We start from the raw sequence: 19045 nt of genomic DNA, 5'->3' as shown, positions 1-19045 counted from the left end.
CCGGTTTAACGTTAACGAGTGACCGCGTGAACTGAACCGGGCATGTTTCATCGCGTTACGTTTTTTTTCCTCCTAAATCGCGATAATGACGAATGTTAACAAACAAAGCTCCGCATGCAGTGGACGTTATCCTTAACCGAGCAAGTCTGAACTGTAACGGAGGGAAAGACGGTGTAGACATCTTAACGCTGATTGGCCAAGACTCGACACATCAAAGATGTTTTATTGCGAAGATCACGTCATCACCTTTTTTCCTCGTCTCAATCCAATCTGAGAAACGCTGGCTGGCCAGATGACCCCCCCCCCCCTAAAGAGAAAACATCTACGGATCACGTGGATGATATATTTTCATTCAAAACGGCTAATTTCGCTGAAAAGCAACAAGTTTGCAGGTATGCATTTGACTCGTGGGCCCGCGAAAAAGACCGCTGCTGTGTGGCCAAGTTATCTTGGATTTGCTTCGCTTTTCTAGCACAGTCGCTCTCTGATAGCTTGTTGAAGTATTAGCATGTTTTTTCTCGTAGTGTCTCTTTACATTATATCACTTAAACAAGGCAACAGTCTCATGACAAACTAGGCAGACACAGTTGTTTCGGTTATCGGTGAAAGAATATGAAAGCGGCGGCCCTCGGTCTCGACTTTCCTTATTTTACTTGCCGTAGCCATGACAGTTGAAGGGTCAGAGACAATTAAAAAAAGCCAGACAGTTACAGAGTGGTGCTGCCACCATGAGGTGAAAAGAGGAATTGCATGTTGAATTTGTATGATTTATTCATTCCGTTTTGACTGTGCTGGCGGGCCATAAATAATGCATTTTAAGACAGAAGGCGCGGGCCGTATAAAATCTGACCTCGGGCCGTGATTGGCCCGCGGGCCGGACTTTGGACATGCCTGCCATAAAGTAACTTTCACGTGAAAGAAGTATTCAGAAAAGTTACATTGCAGAACTATTATGATCAAAATATACTTAAAGTACTAAAATTAATAGTCTTCATTACGCAGAATGGCCCATATCAGAATAATTTACATTAAATTGCTTGATTATAAATATTGATTCATTCATATGTTCATCAATTTAATGTTGAAGCTGTTAAAGTTGGAGCTAATTTCAACTATACTGCTGGTTTAATCTATACTAACACATCATCATATATTTATAATCAAAATATGCAAAGTGACTAAACCTTAAAAATGAATGTGCTGAAGTAAAAAGTACAATATAAAGTAGCAGAAAATGAAAAGTATAGTAGCTTACCTCAAAACTGTACAGTCATTTTACATGAATAAAAGTCAGCAGTGGCAGCAGGATATGAAGACATTTTTTAATTTCTTTGAAAATGTATAAATACTTTAAGGTTTTATTTTCTTTCTTTTTTCATATCGTAGTAGATCTTAATCCCACGCGGGCCAAGAGCACTCTGACGTAATGACGTCCCGGAACGTCACAGCACGTATGAGCGATGACAGCTGACAGCACGGGCACGTAGCACGCCCACAGCACGGATAGGCCCAGAAGAGTCCAGTTTACACTGCGAACCCAAAAACACGATGGACCTTGTAGTTCTTTAATTTTCAATTACTGAAAGCGGAATGTCCGCTGTGAAGGCGGGGGTGTTTGGTTCCTGCAGCTGCTCGCGCTCCACCCTCTGGAGTTGTTGTTGTTTTTATTATTATCATTATTAAAGAGTCGCAGCGCTGTGGCTCGTCCTGCTGTCATCCCTGCCCTGATTTTTTCGGTGCCGCCGCCCGACAGTTGGCTCGAACGCGCGCATGCAGCAGAATGGCTCGAGCGCTTCCAACGCTTCCAATGGTTCCAACGGTTCCAACGGCCGCCAGGCTCTGTCCTTCAGCCCGCTGCCTGCAGCCACTACTACGCGGGTGAGGCGGTTCATTCAGGAGAGACGGACGCTGCCTCTACCCAGAGTGATGGTGGTGTTCTCGGCCGCGGGGGACACCGAGAAACCGGGCGATGCTGCCATGTCAAGCTCGGACTCCGCTGCGGAGGAGGACTTTCGAAAGCCGGCCTCCCCAGCGCCGAGCTTCGCCCTCAGCAAGAAGCCGCTCCGCTCCTCGCTCAACACGCCGGAGCAGGAGGTAGGACAGGCCGCTTTACCGGACTGTTATACCGGGGTAAAAATCACGTTCAACCGGGCACACAAACACGGTAGCCTACTTTATCACCAGTGGTGGAAGAAGTAGAAATACTCAGATACAAATATATATACTAGCTCGTAGCAAGGAAAACAATCAATCTTAATCCATAATAATACACCATTTATTTATATATTTTGCTATCAATAATCTAAAACCTGTAATAAGTGTAGTAGAGTGTGACGTATCTGAGATGTGCAGTAGAAGTAACAGTATAATGTAGCAGTAAATGAAAATACTCAAAGTACCTCAAAATTATACTTTTATTTCGTCAATAAATAACATCACACAAGTATTACAGAAAGAGAAATATTATATACAAATACACTCTATTTAAATCTCCATTTGACTGTTTTAATTATGCACAAAACATAATTTCGCTGCCAGGTATTTACTGTCATATGGCTATTTACCCAGGGGTCAGAGGTCGGTTGAGCCGGCTGGGCTCTGTCGTGATTGGCTGTCAGGTGTGTCACATGACTCGAGGTAACGAGCCACCACGTGATGCAGCAGAATAATCCTCTTACTTCTGTGGTCTGACAGTAAAGCCAAAGAGAGGGTAATCACAGATCTTTGTATAATTAAGTTAAATTAGAATCTCTTTTTTAATTAAGTTTGGTCTGATGATCTACTGGATACTACTTTAAACCTAGTGTAAGTCCTATTAGGCATCAATTAACTCCTATTATGTAATGCAGTACCAGTCAGTATACTAGGAGGAACCAAATATACAACAAATATTTCAAGGACATGTTTTAAAAGTACACCTTTTACTTACTTGTATAGGTTAAATATTGTAAAATAGACAGATCTTACCTAAAAAATACTAAGAAAAATGAAGCAAATAATTTATTTTCATGTTTGTACATTTTATCTTTGAGTTGCTTTTATGGATGTAATACAGACTAAGAATTAATAAATGTAACCACCACAGTTCTGCATGTTTTAAAAGCCTCAAGTCTTTAACGTCCACTAAACATACACCAGTCTACTTTATAGGCAACATTAAAGTCTTCATATCCTAAAACAAAACTAATTAAAAAACATATAATTAAAAACACAAAACTGTCCTCGGAACACACACCTTTTAAACTGTTTAAATATGTGTGGTGTGGTTGTATAACAGACACGATTAATTGTCACATTTACCTCGTTAACCATTTAATAAAAGAATACTTTATTAAATACATCTGTGCACATTTCTTTCTTGTAAAATAGGCGTATTCTTCCCATAACTTCTCTACGTGAATAACGCTTTTATGTCTTCTTGGTTTGTTTTTTTATGGTGTGTAACAAACATTACAGTCTCACTTTTATTTCCATATTTTCTCTAGTTTCCAGAGGTCATCTCTCTGAACGTTGGGGGCACGTACTTCACCACCCGCCTGTCCACGCTGCGGCGATACGAGGACACCATGTTGGCCGCCATGTTCAGCGGGCGTCACTACATCCCACGTGATGCCGATGGACGCTACTTCATCGACCGGGACGGAACATATTTTGCGTGAGTTGCACTGTGTGAGATGTTTGTACCAACAAGCTGAAATATGAACAGTGGATCATGCTATTGATTCAATCGACATTACTGTTCAGTCAGATGGATGAGAGGACTTCTCTATATGTTCGAAAGGTCTTTCATGCTGTTGAGTTGTAGGAGGCCCTCTTTAAAAGTAGAAGCTGGAATATTTACAGGCAACGTGTTGCTTTAGCAAAACTCTTACAACTTCACAATAAAAGTAGGTCAGTCCAGGGTTAGCACTGCTGGAATATCAGCTGACCATACTGACAAATCCCAGTTTAACCCTCTTCAATCTCACCACTAAGCAGACTGCAGGTGGCCCAAAGAAAAGCAGATGGACTCAATATTTCTGGACAGGAAAACACATTCAAAACCCAATGTTTGAGACATTTAATTATTCTTCTTTTCGGGCCAAAACTATTCCAAATAATACATTTGTTGTCTGAATTATACTGTTTTTATCTCTAGTAAAATAGACATTATTGAAGGAAAGGAGAAAAAGCTGAATATAATAGCTGATTCCAAACTTTTTCAACGGCAGTGTACACATTTATTTACCTGTTCATAATATTTTCTTATGAGTGTGTCAGACAAACTTTGGAGATTGTGAGGTCTGTAAATGGCAACCGAGAGAAAGCTGAGCATAATAAAAGCTCACTCTCAATCTGAAAGGGTTTCTTAAAGCCGCAGATGGCAGCTCATTATTTTCTGACAGGTATCCATGAGCCTCTCTGGCTTCTGTTGGTGCTGTAAACTGATTTACATATCTATTTCTGTGCTTGTTTGCTGATACATATGCCTGCACCGGATAGTTTCAAAATGTGGTGTTATTCTGCATTGATAGGGGGTTGGATAGCCAGCGGAAACTGGCAAACGAAAAAAAAAGGTGCAGCTAATTAATCAAATTGAGCTGTGTGCATTGTCTGCCTCAGCTACTGATATCAATCTTCACTGAGGTTTGTACTAAACTTTTTGTACTAAACTTTTGTTTACCACTGAGACTCCAGCCTAAACAAATCCTATTTAACTGAGAGGAAAGCTTCTTTTTAATAACAGTAGATTTCCTCAGCCCACAAACTGCTACTGTACTATTTACACACATTTGCATACTCTCATTTACATTTATACTTTTCTTTATCTCTCATTTGTATTTATACTTTTCTATTTTGCCTATTGCACTGCATGTTTGCGTCCTGTTTTTGTACTTTGCATCTGTTGTGTAGTTTGAATGTGGCATCATTCCTTGTTTTTGTAGACCAGGAGAACCACTATTTGGTTCCTCTGTGTACTCTACTGAATACAGATGGATGACACTCAAGTCTCTCTTATCTCATCTTAGACATAAAGCCTGCAACACAGAACAATTAACATGAATTACATACCAAACAGACAAATTAAGAGTCAGCATTATTGTTGTTTTTTGCGCCCTCGAGTTTATTGTTGTCAATATAGACGCATGGAATCACATTTAAAAGGGAGGGTGACAACTTCGTGGTGTGCAAGCGTTCACAAGCTTTTTTTCTGGGTGTAATGGCTGCGGAGATACAGGATGTCTTTTGTCAGAGCATTTCATTTATAACACATTTTCTTTTTTTAAAAACACTGCCCACCCTAGCTTTAAAAGATGTCCAAAGAGATTACAATTCATCCTGAGGGAACATGAACGTCTGGAGCAAGTTTCATGGCAATCCATCCAATAGTTGTCGAGACATTTCACTCAAAACCATCACACGTCAAGCTCGTGGTGGCGCTAGAGGAAAAGTCCGAGGATCACCACGGTCAGTAGGCGCCATCGTCTGTGCAACGTTTTATAAGATATTTAAGTCTGGACTAAAATGGGCCGCTAGTGTTGCTGAAAGGCAAAAGCAAATCGCTTTAAATATGAATGTGATAAGAAGTCAAGGCGTATGACTTATGTAAGCAGGAGGTTGAGGTGAGGTCAGTTCTGTATGAATGTGTCTGAGCGAGGGGGGTTTGTATGAAAGATTTATACACAAGGAGCTAGCAGAATGAGACAGGGGAGGTATGTAGTGATATAAAGTACTAAAACCCAGACACTCAGAAGGAGCCTTTTCATGTGGGACATAAACACCGGTGTTTAAAGCCAACCTTGTGTTTTTGTGGCTATTGTCTGCTAGAAAATAAATCTTCCAAGTTGCTGTTTTGTTAAACACTGCAGCAGCTTTTTTTTTTTTTTCCTCCAGGAGTTCTCTGTTTTTCTGCATTTATTTTATCCTCAATGTTTACAAGCCCTCCAGATTCTGCTGCAATGAAGCAGAACATCTACTTCATTGGCCGAGTATGTTGCTGCATTAACAGAGATACAAAAATTGTCAGTATGGTCATCTGATCTTCCAGTCGTGCTAACCCTGAACTAACCAACTTTTATTGTGTTTTATAAGTTTAAAGACGAGTTTTGCTAAAGCGACACTTTGCCTGTTAATTCCAGCATGTTACCGGCTGCATTATTGTGCACTTGAGCCTGAAACAGGAACCTGTTCTGTACATATCAGCACACATTTTGATGCTAAGTTTCCGATTCCCGGCACTAACAGCGATCCATGAAAAAGGAAACACAGGAAAACCCCTGATGCCAAAAGAGAGCCGAGTTGAACCGAACCATGCAGTGGAAATTAAGCATTCGTCTCTGGTTGAACCGTTGTACCGCGATCTGTTGTAAAGAGGACTTTCGACAACCTAAAAGCATGAAAGTTTATTCATAAATATAAAGTAGTCCTCTCAGACATCTGTCTGGACCCAATCAAGCTTTTGTGGCAGGAGATTACAACCGTTCAACAGTAGTGTTTTGGTATAAACAGCCCTCTTACATCAGAGCAGAGTCAGATTCATCGGGTAGGAACATAGTCTGAACGGGATTTGTTTCCATTTAAAGGGACATCCTGAACTTCTTGCGAGAAGGCGAGCTTCCTCACAGGGACCGGGTGCGAGCGGTGCACAGAGAGGCTCAGTACTACGCCCTCGGCCCGCTGCTGGACAGCCTGGAGGACACGCAGCCGCTCACCGGGGAGAAAGTTCGGCAGGCTTTCCTCGACCTGATGCCCTACTACCGAGGTACCTGGAGTCTGTCTCCCTCACAGGATGAAGGATGAGCATGGGTGTTAATGTTAAAGGCTGAGGATAATTATTTAAAGGTCTGGGATAGTGGAGTTAGCTTAAGCCCCATTTCTTTTGTTTACATTTTGGCAAATTTGACACCATTTAAAAGTTTGGAGAATTAGCTGTTTGCCATTTCTGTCTGCAGACTAACTATCACAGGACTTCTTTTTGAGATTCACCGATTGCAATTTTCTTGGCCGATACCGATATTTTAAAGTCTGCCCTGACAGCATACACAAACATTTTCATGGAAAACTGAATTCAATTGTATGTTCATAACAAAACATTGATAACTTAGATAAAGTTTCAGGACCCTCTCACAGGACCACGGCTTATTTTGCTCCTGCAGTTGTTAAAAACCTTTACGTTACGCTGAATAACTTCCACACCGACGACATGGTGTGTGTGTGTGTGTGTGTGTGTGTGTGTGTGTGTGTGTGTGTGTGTGTGTGTGTGTGTGTGTGTGTGTGTGTGTGTGTGTGTGTGTGTGTGTGTGTGTGTGTGTGTGTGTGTGTGTGTGTGTGTGTGTGTCGTTACTGTCTGTGCCACTGTGCGTGTGACGTGAAACTACATTAACATGTTTTTAAATATATATATTAATACATATATATATGAGACTGATATCAGCTGATAACCGATCGTTGCGTCTCTAATGACTTTGATACTGAATAAAACTTAAAAACACGATGATTCTCAAGCAAGTTCTGCAGTTATGAGGAGCGTCTTTTACAGCGATGTTCACTCGGGATGGATGTCGGAGATAATGATATCCCCGTAAGATGTAAGTCACACATGTTATGTCTGCGTGTCTGCTCCTATGGTCTCATAGGCCTAATACAGTTCAATTAAAGTCTACATATACACATGTGGGGAACATAAATTCAGAATTCCTAGTGATTATTTAAATAAATGAACAAAGAGTGGTGACTCCACCAAAAACTGTCAAATCTGAATCGGCTTTCAGCATTTGTAGCCAAACGTAAAAAAAAATAGCTCAAACTCAAAAGATTCAATTGAGTTCTTAATGAAGAGACGATGATGTAGAGAGAACCAACATGCAAAATACCATGACAACAAACTGATGGTAAGTGGTCTCAAGAGAGTAGTCCACATAGAGTATTAGGGGAATGATAATGATGCATAATTCATATAAATTCATTCATTCATTCAAAATTAAATACAAGAGAGAGCTCCACACTGATTATGCAAACACAGATTTGGTTTGGAGGTGGGTGGCTCACAGCTATAATACATAATAAACAGACTTTGCTCTGTTTACACCTGTTTTACATAATTGTACAATTTTATGCAAGTCAGGAAAATTACAACTAGATAAGGTTTTAAATTCTTTATAGATATGTTGTGATTAAGACGAGGTTTGATTTATGTGCAAACAAATGAGTCTTTATAATATGTCATTTATTTAACTGTTTTCATTCCAGACAATCTGGAGCGTATTGTGGAAATTGCCAAACTGAGGGCCATGCAGAAGAAGGCGCGCTTTGCCAAGCTGAAGATCTGCGTCTACAAGGAGGAGATGCCCATCACGCCGTACGAGCGTCCTCTTTTTAACTCTCTGCGCTTCGAGCGCTCGGACAGCGAGGCCAAGCTCTTCGAGCACCACTGCGAGGTGGACGTTTCCTTCGGACCCTGGGAGGCGGTGGCGGACGTTTACGACCTGCTGCACTGCATCGTCAGTGACCTGGACGAGCGCGGCATCACCGCCGAGCAGCAGTGCATCGGCGTCTGTGACAAGCACCTTATCAACCATTACTACTGCAAGAGGCCTATCTACGAGTTCAAGATCACGTGGTGGTGAAGCTGGAGGGAGGCGGTCGGGGCCGATGGGACCAAAACGCGAAAGGATGGATGTTCCCCTTTTTACTACAACTCGACCGATATTGGTTTTTGTATTGAAGTTGCCAATATTTTGTGCTGATGTCTTTAAAATGTGACCCTTTAAATCATGCTTCGACATATAAGTATTCTGTTCCCCCAACATATTTTTATTTTATTTTCAAAATGAATAACACAAATTAAACTCAGTTGCTAGTTTATTAAGGGCACCTATAATGCAGTCTAATACAACAGTCCTGTGTTACATCTTTAATTTAAAACCGCTTCAACTAAAACTTAATGAAGGAGGATTTACTGCAGGACTGTTGTTTTAGACTTCATTCATTTGATTTAAATCGGTCTAATTAGCTGGTTACTGAGTGTAAATACCAAAGCAATACTACTACCTTACAGAGTAACATAACACAACTTAAAAGTCCTGTTTTTACTGACCTCCTTTGGCTTAACTTCTCCCCTTGATGCAGTGATGTAAAGGTGTACTCCAGGACCTTGTGACATCACTTCTGATCACACCCAATAATTAGGAGAAAGACGTGAAACAGGTGTAAAAATGTAAATCCTATCCTATTTCTATCCTTAAAGTAATTGTTCAACCAAAACAACATACATTATAGTACTCGTCACCTTCCTTCGGCTCTCTATTTTCCCAGAAATACATTTTCCATCGAATAACATTTAGGAACGATGGAGGCTTATCACCTACAGAACGACAGACGTCACAAAAAAAGGTTACTTTCAGAAACTTCCTGTGCAGCGTAATCAAAGTCTTGTATCCATTCGTGGGCTCACGGAAATCCAAACAAAACTATTTTTGCTATGATGTTTCTAAACAAAGCATTTTTTAGATTATCCTCCTCGGTAATGCTGCACGGGACGATTACTGGCCTTTTTTTGCTGTCTTTTGGACAGATTCTGTCAAAGTCTGTTTGCACTGATATGCTTTCATTTTTTTCGGGCGCTCCTTGATGCCATTCATAATAAACTGTTTCTTGGACCAATGAGATCCAGGGAGGTGATTGCTATATGCACTTCAGGCTGCTTTTGGGTGATCAGAAGTGGGTCCCATGACCGTTAATCTAATTTAAAAGTCAATGCTGCTCATTGTCCTAACTTCATTATTATTTTTTTATTTAATACCTTAACTTTTCACCCAGCTTTGCCCTAACCTGGATGTGTACGTGATTGGTCTCACCACATTTCCAGAGCAAAGAAATGACCTTGTAGTAAATATTGAACATTGTAAGTAAGGAAAGTCTGAAGTCAAATCTGTATTTTTTAGGAATAAGTTTTGTTTCAGGATGCAGATTAACTGTTTAACCTGTTCCCTTTTGGATAAACAGAGTATATTTTAATTATGCAACCTCCTGAGGAGCTTGTTTTTAAAGATGTGAGAAATGTTCAGGTGGTATCCATTTTGTCGGTCTTCACACTTTACTCGTTTTGCTCAAAGTTGCCGGAGATTGAAGGTAGCTGACGTTTTTGCACACTAATGTAAAATACAGCTATTTACACATTAGTTTGTTGTTTCTGTATAATATTTATTATAGTCACTGTCACAGAGAGAATGAATAGTTATTATTCTTTATTGTCAGCTTCATTCCACCTTTAAGTTAAATGTTATTTCCTACTGTACTTGATAATGAAGTCGAGCACTTTGTGATTGTAACCGATATATGATTTTATTTTACCTCAAGTGAAAGTATCTGATAAACAACGATAGAAAGCAACAAGTACATTTATAACATGCTTATTTAGTTGTACTTCTAACAGATACATGCAGGAGAGATGCAACACAGCTAATCATTGTTTGCACTGTTATGTTTGCAATCTTTTTATATTGTTATTTATCTGTTTCTGTTAGCTTCTAGGAAGCTATCGTTCCACTGTATTATTTGGGTTTAGTTTGTTTGCAGTGAAAAAGAAATGTCATTTTTATTATTTATGGTAAAAGTAAAAAATAACTGTTAAATGCTTTTACAATGTGTCCTTTTATTTATAAAAGCATCTGGAACTCTTTTTACTGTGAAATAACCAGAGGGAGCTGAAAATCAATCGATGAAATTGCCTTAAAACGTCGGTCGGCACTAAAGACCGGACGTTTGATCGAAGTACAATCTTTTACTTCAGTGAAAGCAGTAACACCACCGTGTAGAAATACTCTGATACAAGTAAAAGTTCTGCTTTCAAAATCTTACTTGAAAAAAGCAAAAAAATATTAGCATCAAACTTTAAAAGTTTGGCGTTCCTACTCTGATCCACGCTCTCAATGGAAATCTAATTGATACTGTCTATCTTTACGAAGCATTTTATTTGATCAGAAAGCAGATTTTCCTACAAAACTAACATTGAAAATTGTGCTAAAAAACAAAAAATGTAAATAGTTTTCATCTAAAAGACCATGCTAGTTCCACTTACTGATATTTTTACACGTCTCAGGATGGCAACAACTAAAAACTACTGAACGAATCGCCACAAACTTGTGTAAGTACACATGTGGTAACGACTACTAACTGTTCTTTTACCAAAAGTCTTGATCTCAATGAGACTTCTTAAACTAATAAAGCTTAATAAAACGTACTAACTAACAGGGGAAGTCAATGGTTAGACATGTTAAGTTAATGGCTGGAGGTTCCCACTGGTGTGAACTGGAGATCAGCACCATGGAGAGCTCCAGCACAGTCTGAACCCTTAAAGGCAGGGTTATGTCCGTTAAGGCCTTCTCCCAAAGCCACGCCCACACAATTATCATAATGAACGTAAACATATTATGAATGTGAACAAAGAACATGGCTATTGTAAACATTCACAGCTGTTAAGCGATAAGAATACACACTGACAGGTTGTCCAACCATTGAATTCGGGCCAAATAAACTAATTACAGTCCTTCCACGAATACTGGATTTTTTATTTTTATCTTTTGGAGCATTTCATTTATTGAGTGTTGTCAGAATATATTGAGATATAAAAAAAAATGTTTTTGAAGAAGATTACCAACCCTGCCTTTAACTTAAAGTACCGCAAAATTGCACTTGAGTAAAAGTACTTAGTTACTTTCCAGCACTGCCTGCTAGTACTACATGATCTTAAACATGCAGTATAAGTATACACTGTATTCTGTCTTGCCACCACACATGTCTCCGCCTCCCCCTCTATCTCCCTCCCTCTCTCTCTCCCTCTTTTTCTCTCTCTCTCCGTGTTCTCCTTTGTCTCTCTCCCATCTGAGGGGTGGAGGCTGAGTGCTCGATGCCTTTTCCTGTGTTGAGGATGGAGGAAAGAGGGAATTAGTGGCTATTCTTCAGTCGGTTTTCGTGGAGAGCGACTTGATAATCACATCCTATAAACCCGAGCTGGGACATTTTCTTCATGGGATCAAACCGGCTTTAAAAATGACTCGGGGAGTGAATCTGCTGCGCAAGGTATTAATGCACCTTTCCTTCCTTTTCCTCGTAGCGATTCTGATGATAGCTTGTAATGAAATCATCTGTTATCTGTTACACGGTGGGGGGGGGGGGGGGGGGGGGGGGATAGTTACATAACAGTGCGAGGCGAATCAGAAATTAATTAAGAACGATTACACGCATGAAATATTAATTGTAGGCTATAGCAGGCTGTTTCTTTCCCCCTTCTTCCTGTTGACATGATGGAGGGGAAATAAGCAGCCGGTTATAGATTGAGTAAGGAGACTGGAGGAAGGTGTTGAAGAGAGAGAGAGAGAGAGAGAAGAACAAAAAATGTTCCGGGCTGTAAGAGCCTGCAGGCCCCGTCGGCCCTCACAGCACCACGGGAGAACAGCAGAAACCAGCCTTACTGGCGCGTTAAAAGAAAAGAAAGTAGAAAAACAAAACGTAAAATGAAGATTGTTATTAGATTAGTTCAACTCCAGCCTGTTAGTTTGCTCTCCGCTTCCTTGCACCTAATCGCAGCATCCCCCATCATTTAGCCTAGCCCTGCGCTGTAACAAAACGCTGCTTTTATGCTCATTGTATGTGCAGGTAAATCCCCCAAAACACAGGTGGTCTCCGTTAACAGGCTGGCGAGGTGGGCCACTTTGTTAGCTTTGCTATCCTCTAACCAGCGAAATCAGGACAGTTATCTAAAAAAAAAAAAAAGCCTATGATGTATCAAATGTAAGTATCGTCAGGAAAATATACTTGGTAGGCTAGTAAAAGTTTTTTTTTTAAATGGATTAAAAAATAAATTGAAATGATTAAGAATAATTACAGGAAATCGTCACATTTTTAGAAGCTAAATGAAGGAAATATTTTGCATTTTTGCATAAATAAATAAATAAATACATAAGTAGTTATCTAATTAGTCAGTTATAAACTTATTTTACACCAATGTTTACAGAAGGACTATAATAATAACCTAATATGTAGGCTGCAATCTTAAGTAAATAATCTCTAATAAAATCAGTAATCTTAAACATTATTATAATTTTAAAACCCAATTATTCTACAATTTTGCTAATGTCTTTTAATAAATGCAGTTATACTTAAGTATAATTTTAAGGTACCTGTATTGTATTTAAGTAGTTACATTTTATGCAACTTCATGCTTCACTTCACTACATCTTAGAGGCAAATATTTTAGTAAATATGATGCATTATGGATTGATTATAGATTAATTGTAAGATTGCTCAACAGTATAACACAGTTAAAATTAGCTACATTTTGACATGCTACAACATGAAATGCCACTCACACAGTACACAATCCAATAATTCTGCTGCCTGCTTTTACTTTGATATTTAAATTACATAATACAGCTCTACTTCTACTTGTAAGGCTTTGTACGCAGGACCTTTACTTGCAGTGGAGTAATTTTACTCTGGGGTTTTTTCTCTTTTTCCACCTCTGTTCTGTTCTGTGTATTGTGAGTACTTTTCCCACCTCTGTATATCACCTAAGTCTGTTAGCACATAGTAGTTCTTGACAGTCATTGAAGTATTACTGTAGTGTTCTACGTATAATACTTTAGGTTTATTTATTTTTCATTTTACAACACAGGGTTGCACATTGAAATGTAAGTTGTAGCTCCTTCATGCTACACACACATAGAATATAAATGCAAATAATTAAAATGCAATGAAATAAAATGAAACAATATATACAGTTATGCATATATGTAATCACGTTTTAATAATACGCCTACCTTTTTTTCTGATCAGCTCTTGTAATTTGCACTTCCTCAACAGATGTTTCACATTAAACGCCTCCAGGGTTGAATGCCACAGGGATCCTTTCCTTCCCTGATAGACTTTTAATGTGAAACAAACCCACACATTTCCTGTTAAAGGGTCAGATCCACACAGATCACAAAAATATATGTTCTCACTTACCCCTAGTCTGTTTTAGTTTCCCATTTATTTTACGTATACATGTATTGTGGGGGAAGTGATCCTTTAAACAAAGTGGATGGTCATACAGCTTGCATGATTTTGGATAATTTGGCTCAATACCATAATGAAGAACAGCACTACATTGTTTTATAACAACAACAGTGGCTAATTATGATGTCTTTTTTTATAATCAGTTGTTAAATGCGGTTGGTTTTGATCCATCTGACGACCATTCTCCCCTGAGATCTAAGATAAGATGGTAAGATTTCAACACCATTTCTTTGAGACGTCCATGCTGCCTGTGCTCAGCTGTTGGCGTGTGCCTAAAAATAGCATGTGTCCCCCTGTGGCTGGATTTTGGATCCACATCCGGATATAGCTACCTGGTTAACGGCCTCCTCTACACAGCAGAGATGAATCAGAATCAATGATGATCGATAGACTTTCTCTAGAGTTCATCCAACACGATGACTGTGTGCACCACATCTGGCTGCAGGCCAAGTACATTGTTCAGCATAGATGCACCTTGGTGAAACAGGCCTTTTTCAAATTTTACAACATAAACATTCTGATTGGGCCCCTTTGTATTTACTTATGAATAAAAAAAAAGGATAAAGGATACGTTTTGTACATTTAACATGAGATAGTATAATCTTATGAAGTTCTGAAGGCTAACATGTTAGCAAGCACACATTTACACATGTTGCAGATATGGAGCCATGTTGGCGTTAATTTTGAGTCGTGCTTCTTACCACCCATCAAATTGAAGTCCTCTTGTCGCTCTGTTTTTGGTCTCCACCTTCTCCTCAGGGAAATGTCTGGCTCTTTAGCTGCTAAATGCTCCATTGTGTTCACCTGCTAATCTTTTATCTAGTCTGTGCAGGTAGTGGGGTTTTTTTTTTCTTTCGAGCTTTTCCGCTGGAAAGCTTCTGCTGCGGTCGAAAAAAGGCACTCTGGGAGCTGTGAGACAGGCCATAAAACCAAAACAATAAAATGAAACACGCTAAAAATGTATTGTTCGGCCGAGGGGAAATGCAGAGTCAGGTGATGATAACGTGTTTCACATGCACATAGTTCTTTAATCCATTGTTAAAGCAACAAGGAACTTTCATTTTGTGTTGATTTTGGAGGCCGCTGTGGGCAAAAGCACCACGACCTTGTGAAAGATCTATTCTTTATTCTTTCTTTCTTCAATTCTTTTCTTTTTTCTCTTTGCCGATCCTGCCACAGTATCAGCCATAACCACAACATATAACTTCAAAGGGAAAAATCTCCTCCTGCTTCCTTTACACTGGCTAACATAGTTCAAACGTATGCTCTTCTGGTCTTTGTGCCATAAGTCGTTTCGTCTGATTTTGCGGGGAATCTGCCCCAGGGGCACATTTGTTTTTCCTGGGTTTTGGCGAAGGCATTGGCTTACGGTGATGTTGTTACCAATCTCACTCCACGTGTCTAAACCTAAACAATCCAACCAACGAAGGCAATGAGGGCTAGCCAGGTAGCGTGGGGCGGGTCATGCCTTCCGAAAGAAAAAGAAAAACAACACATTTGTGATTACTGTAGAGAAGTCTTCTCACTGATGGTCTTGTTTGCTTATAGGCCATATAGTAGAGGCACCAGTGTTACATTTAAACAGTTTCACAACCACTTAAAACTCTTTTAGTAACTTTAATATAAATATATCAACTAGCTTTAATTCATTTCTTCGCTACATCTTGTGAGAGTCGACTACAACATCAGTACTGCTGATTATATTGGCTTTTATACTTTCTTTACAGTCCCCGCCATAATAATCATAACAAACATGCTCTATACGTCTGTATACTTATGTTTCCATTCACAGGTGCTCATTTATCTCTTAACTATTCAAAAATAACAACCAGATCGTTTCACAAATAGCAGCTTTCATGCACAAAGCAGATACACCAGCACATTGTTCCTCCTCCGGCCCTCTGAAACAGCATGAAAGACTAATGTTATCCAACGCTGGTGCGCAGCCTCATCCGGTACATTCCTGCTGTATCGTGAGTACTTCGGTAGACTGTTGCCATGGAAACCGGCCCTGCTCAAGCTCCTAATACTCTCCGGTGAATGGAGAGCAGAACAGCTTCAACACAGCCGTGTGTTCCAGTGGTAACAACAATGTGCACAGTAAAGACATCAGAGGTGTCAAATGACTCTTCTGCGGTATTTAATAGGCTTTAGGTTCATTTTATTATTTCATTGTTTATTTTCCCACTGGAACATGTACTGACATCAGTGGTACTCACATCTTTTACTTGAGTAAAACTACCAATACCACGGTGTAATATTACTCTGTTACGAGTAAAAGTTCTGCATTCAAAATCTTACTAAAAGTACAAAAGTATCAGAATCAAAACATACTTAAAGTACCAAAAGTGTTCATAATGGAAAAGGGAGTAAAAAGTACAATATTGTTCTCCAAAGCGTAGTGAAGTAGAAGTGTAAAGTAGCTTAAAATGGAAATACTCCAAATTGTTCTGAAGTACATATGTGCTTGTATACATATACTCTCTTGCTCTTGCACTTTTCTAACTGTCACTACTAATTACCACCATGTTTCTTCTCTGAAAAGGCTTGAATCCACCTAGAAAGCACATGGAGCAGGATGTGGAGAGCCCGGCCATCATCAAAAAGCCTAAGTTGCCAAAGCAGGCCCGCGAGGACCTGCCTAAACAGCTGTCCGAGAAGGAACGGGCAAAGAGGATCCAGCGGTACGTCCGGAAAGACGGGAAGTGCAACGTCCGTCACGGTAATGTTCGAGAGACGTACCGCTATCTGACGGACATTTTCACCACGCTGGTAGATCTCAAATGGGGGTTGAACCTGTTCATTTTTGTCCTGGTGTACACCGTGACGTGGCTCTTCTTCGGCTTCATGTGGTGGCTTATTGCGTACCTTCGGGGCGACCTGGAGCACTTATCAGACAACCAGTGGACTCCATGTGTCAATAACCTTAATTCGTTTGTATCAGCTTTTCTGTTCTCCATTGAGACAGAGACCACCATCGGTTATGGGTACAGAGTCATCACGGACAAATGCCCCGAGGGGATCCTTCTGCTTTTGATTCAGTCAGTGCTGGGATCTATCGTGAACGCCTTCATGGTGGGTTGCATGTTTGTTAAGATTTCGCAGCCCAAGAAGCGGGCTGAGACACTAGTGTTTTCCACCAAAGCGGTCATCTCAATGCGAGATGGACGGCTGTGCCTGATGTTCAGAGTCGGAGACCTCCGGAACTCGCACATCGTGGAGGCTTCGATCAGAGCCAAGCTTATAAAGTCCAAGCAGACCAAGGAAGGAGAGTTCATCCCTTTGAACCAGACGGACATAAATGTGGGTTACAACACGGGAGATGACAGGCTCTTCCTGGTGTCGCCGCTCATCATCTGCCATGAGATAAACCAGAACAGCCCCTTCTGGGACATCTCGCAAGCCCACCTGACCAGGGACGATCTGGAGATTGTTGTGATTCTAGAGGGGATGGTGGAGGCCACAGGTGAGTGTCATCAAATGTTTCAGACGTTGTATTTGTGATGTTATTATGCATATGTTACAATAATGTGTTCAGTGGATTTAAACGATGCTAAACCACCATATAAGCGCAGTGCGGAGCGGCGGCGGCCTTGAGCTCGGATGATCACACACACACACACACACACACACAGAGGGAGAGTGACTTCATTCGCTGCTTGTGTAGACATTACTCCACTGTATCTCCACGTAGAAAACAGTTGTTTGCTGCTTTTTTAATGTCACAAAGAGTACCTTTAACAGTGTTGCACAGTACCTTTCATCCCACATGAACCCGTATACACAACCCTGATCATTTCTTTCTAATTTACGCTAAGGCTGGAGGAATGGTAATATATATCTGTCAGTTGATCCACCACTTTGGTCCTGACCGAAATATTCAAACTCTTCCTTTAAGACAGACACATATTGTCTCCAGACTGAATCCTACTTACTTTGGTAATCTCCTGACTTTTCCTGTTCTTTCTTAAAACAATAGTTACGGGCCCATTTATTCATTGAAACGTGTTTGCTTGCTGTAATCGTTCCTCGAGCAAACCCAATTTTATTGTTGTCTTGCTGCTTTCATGTTTGGTAATCCTCTCAGATCCTGAAAGCCTGTTCATGACCAGGTGCCATCCCCTCCGATTAACACACACAAGAAGCAAAAAAAGAAAAGAGAACAAATTACCAGGGGTTTGGTTCATAACAATATCCTGCAGCTCAAATGTTGTCTGCACATGCATGGGTACATTTGTATTAATCGACCCTCTAATGTGGCTCAATCTCTTTCAATACATCTTTATACTACAACTGTCAACGCCTAATGTTGTGTCTCCAGGCATGACGTGCCAGGCGAGGAGTTCATACGTCAGCAGTGAGATCAAGTGGGGCCACCGCTTCACACCGGTCCTGACGCTGGAGGACGGTTTCTACGAGGTGGACTACAACAGCTTCCACGATATATACGAAACCAACACGCCCGCCTGCAGTGCCAAAGAGCTTGCTGATATGACCAACCGCACCCGCCTGCCCCTCACCTGGTCACTGGCCAGTAGGCTGAGCCAGCAGGGGCTGCCAGAGTCCGAGCGGGAGGGCCAGGAGACCAAGACCAGCCTGGACAACCAGGGGAAGAGCCAGCAGACCGAGAAGAACGGGGACGTTGCCAACACAGAGAGCGAGTCCAAAGTGTGATAGTTTAAAGAAAGACGGCAAGTTTGAGGTCCATATGAGATTATTGTGTGCTGTACATCTCCAGTTTGGGATGACCACACGAGGTAATGGGGCACAAGCGAGAGTTTGACGTACAAAAACGAGGACCAATGAGCACAGTGGACCAAATATCTGCACCAAGAACCGCTTTTTCTCAGTGATCTCACAGTTATCCCCCAAAAATAAACAAAACATCCAGACATGTGGCCCACCGCTGAACTGAAAACCCTCTGCGGGAAGTGCATGTTTCAAATATAACGTGATGTCCTCCTGATGAGATTCCTATTATTTTTTTCTAATAAGATATTCCTAGGGG

At 40.6% G+C, this 19045-nt stretch overlaps 2 protein-coding genes across 3 annotated transcripts; both read left to right on the top strand.

The window, feature by feature from the left end:
* The first annotated feature begins 1525 nt into the window (after positions 1-1525).
* kctd7 (potassium channel tetramerization domain containing 7) lies at positions 1526-10553 on the top strand. Of its 2 annotated transcripts, none has more exons than XM_079172035.1 (4): positions 1526-2094; positions 3486-3655; positions 6564-6742; positions 8230-10553. In XM_079172035.1, exons 1-4 carry the CDS (start codon positions 1771-1773, stop codon positions 8604-8606), a joined length of 1050 nt encoding a protein of 349 aa, XP_079028161.1. In that variant the 5' UTR covers positions 1526-1770; the 3' UTR covers positions 8607-10553. The 2 variants fall into 2 exon arrangements, with proteins under 2 accessions (XP_079028161.1, XP_079028160.1); XM_079172034.1 differs by having other exon boundaries at positions 1526-2130.
* Positions 10554-16590: 6037 nt separating this feature from the next.
* LOC306705563 (G protein-activated inward rectifier potassium channel 2-like) lies at positions 16591-18711 on the top strand (the record flags this gene model as incomplete). Its single annotated transcript, XM_079172344.1, has 2 exons — positions 16591-17503; positions 18359-18711. Exons 1-2 carry the CDS (start codon positions 16606-16608, stop codon positions 18709-18711), a joined length of 1251 nt encoding a protein of 416 aa, XP_079028470.1. The 5' UTR covers positions 16591-16605.
* Positions 18712-19045: the final 334 nt, after the last annotated feature.

The sequence above is a fragment of the Pholis gunnellus genome (genome assembly GCF_910591455.1).
Source record: "Pholis gunnellus genome assembly, chromosome: 13".
Taxonomy (NCBI): domain Eukaryota; kingdom Metazoa; phylum Chordata; class Actinopteri; order Perciformes; family Pholidae; genus Pholis; species Pholis gunnellus.
This window is presented reverse-complemented; position numbering and strand designations above follow the sequence as displayed.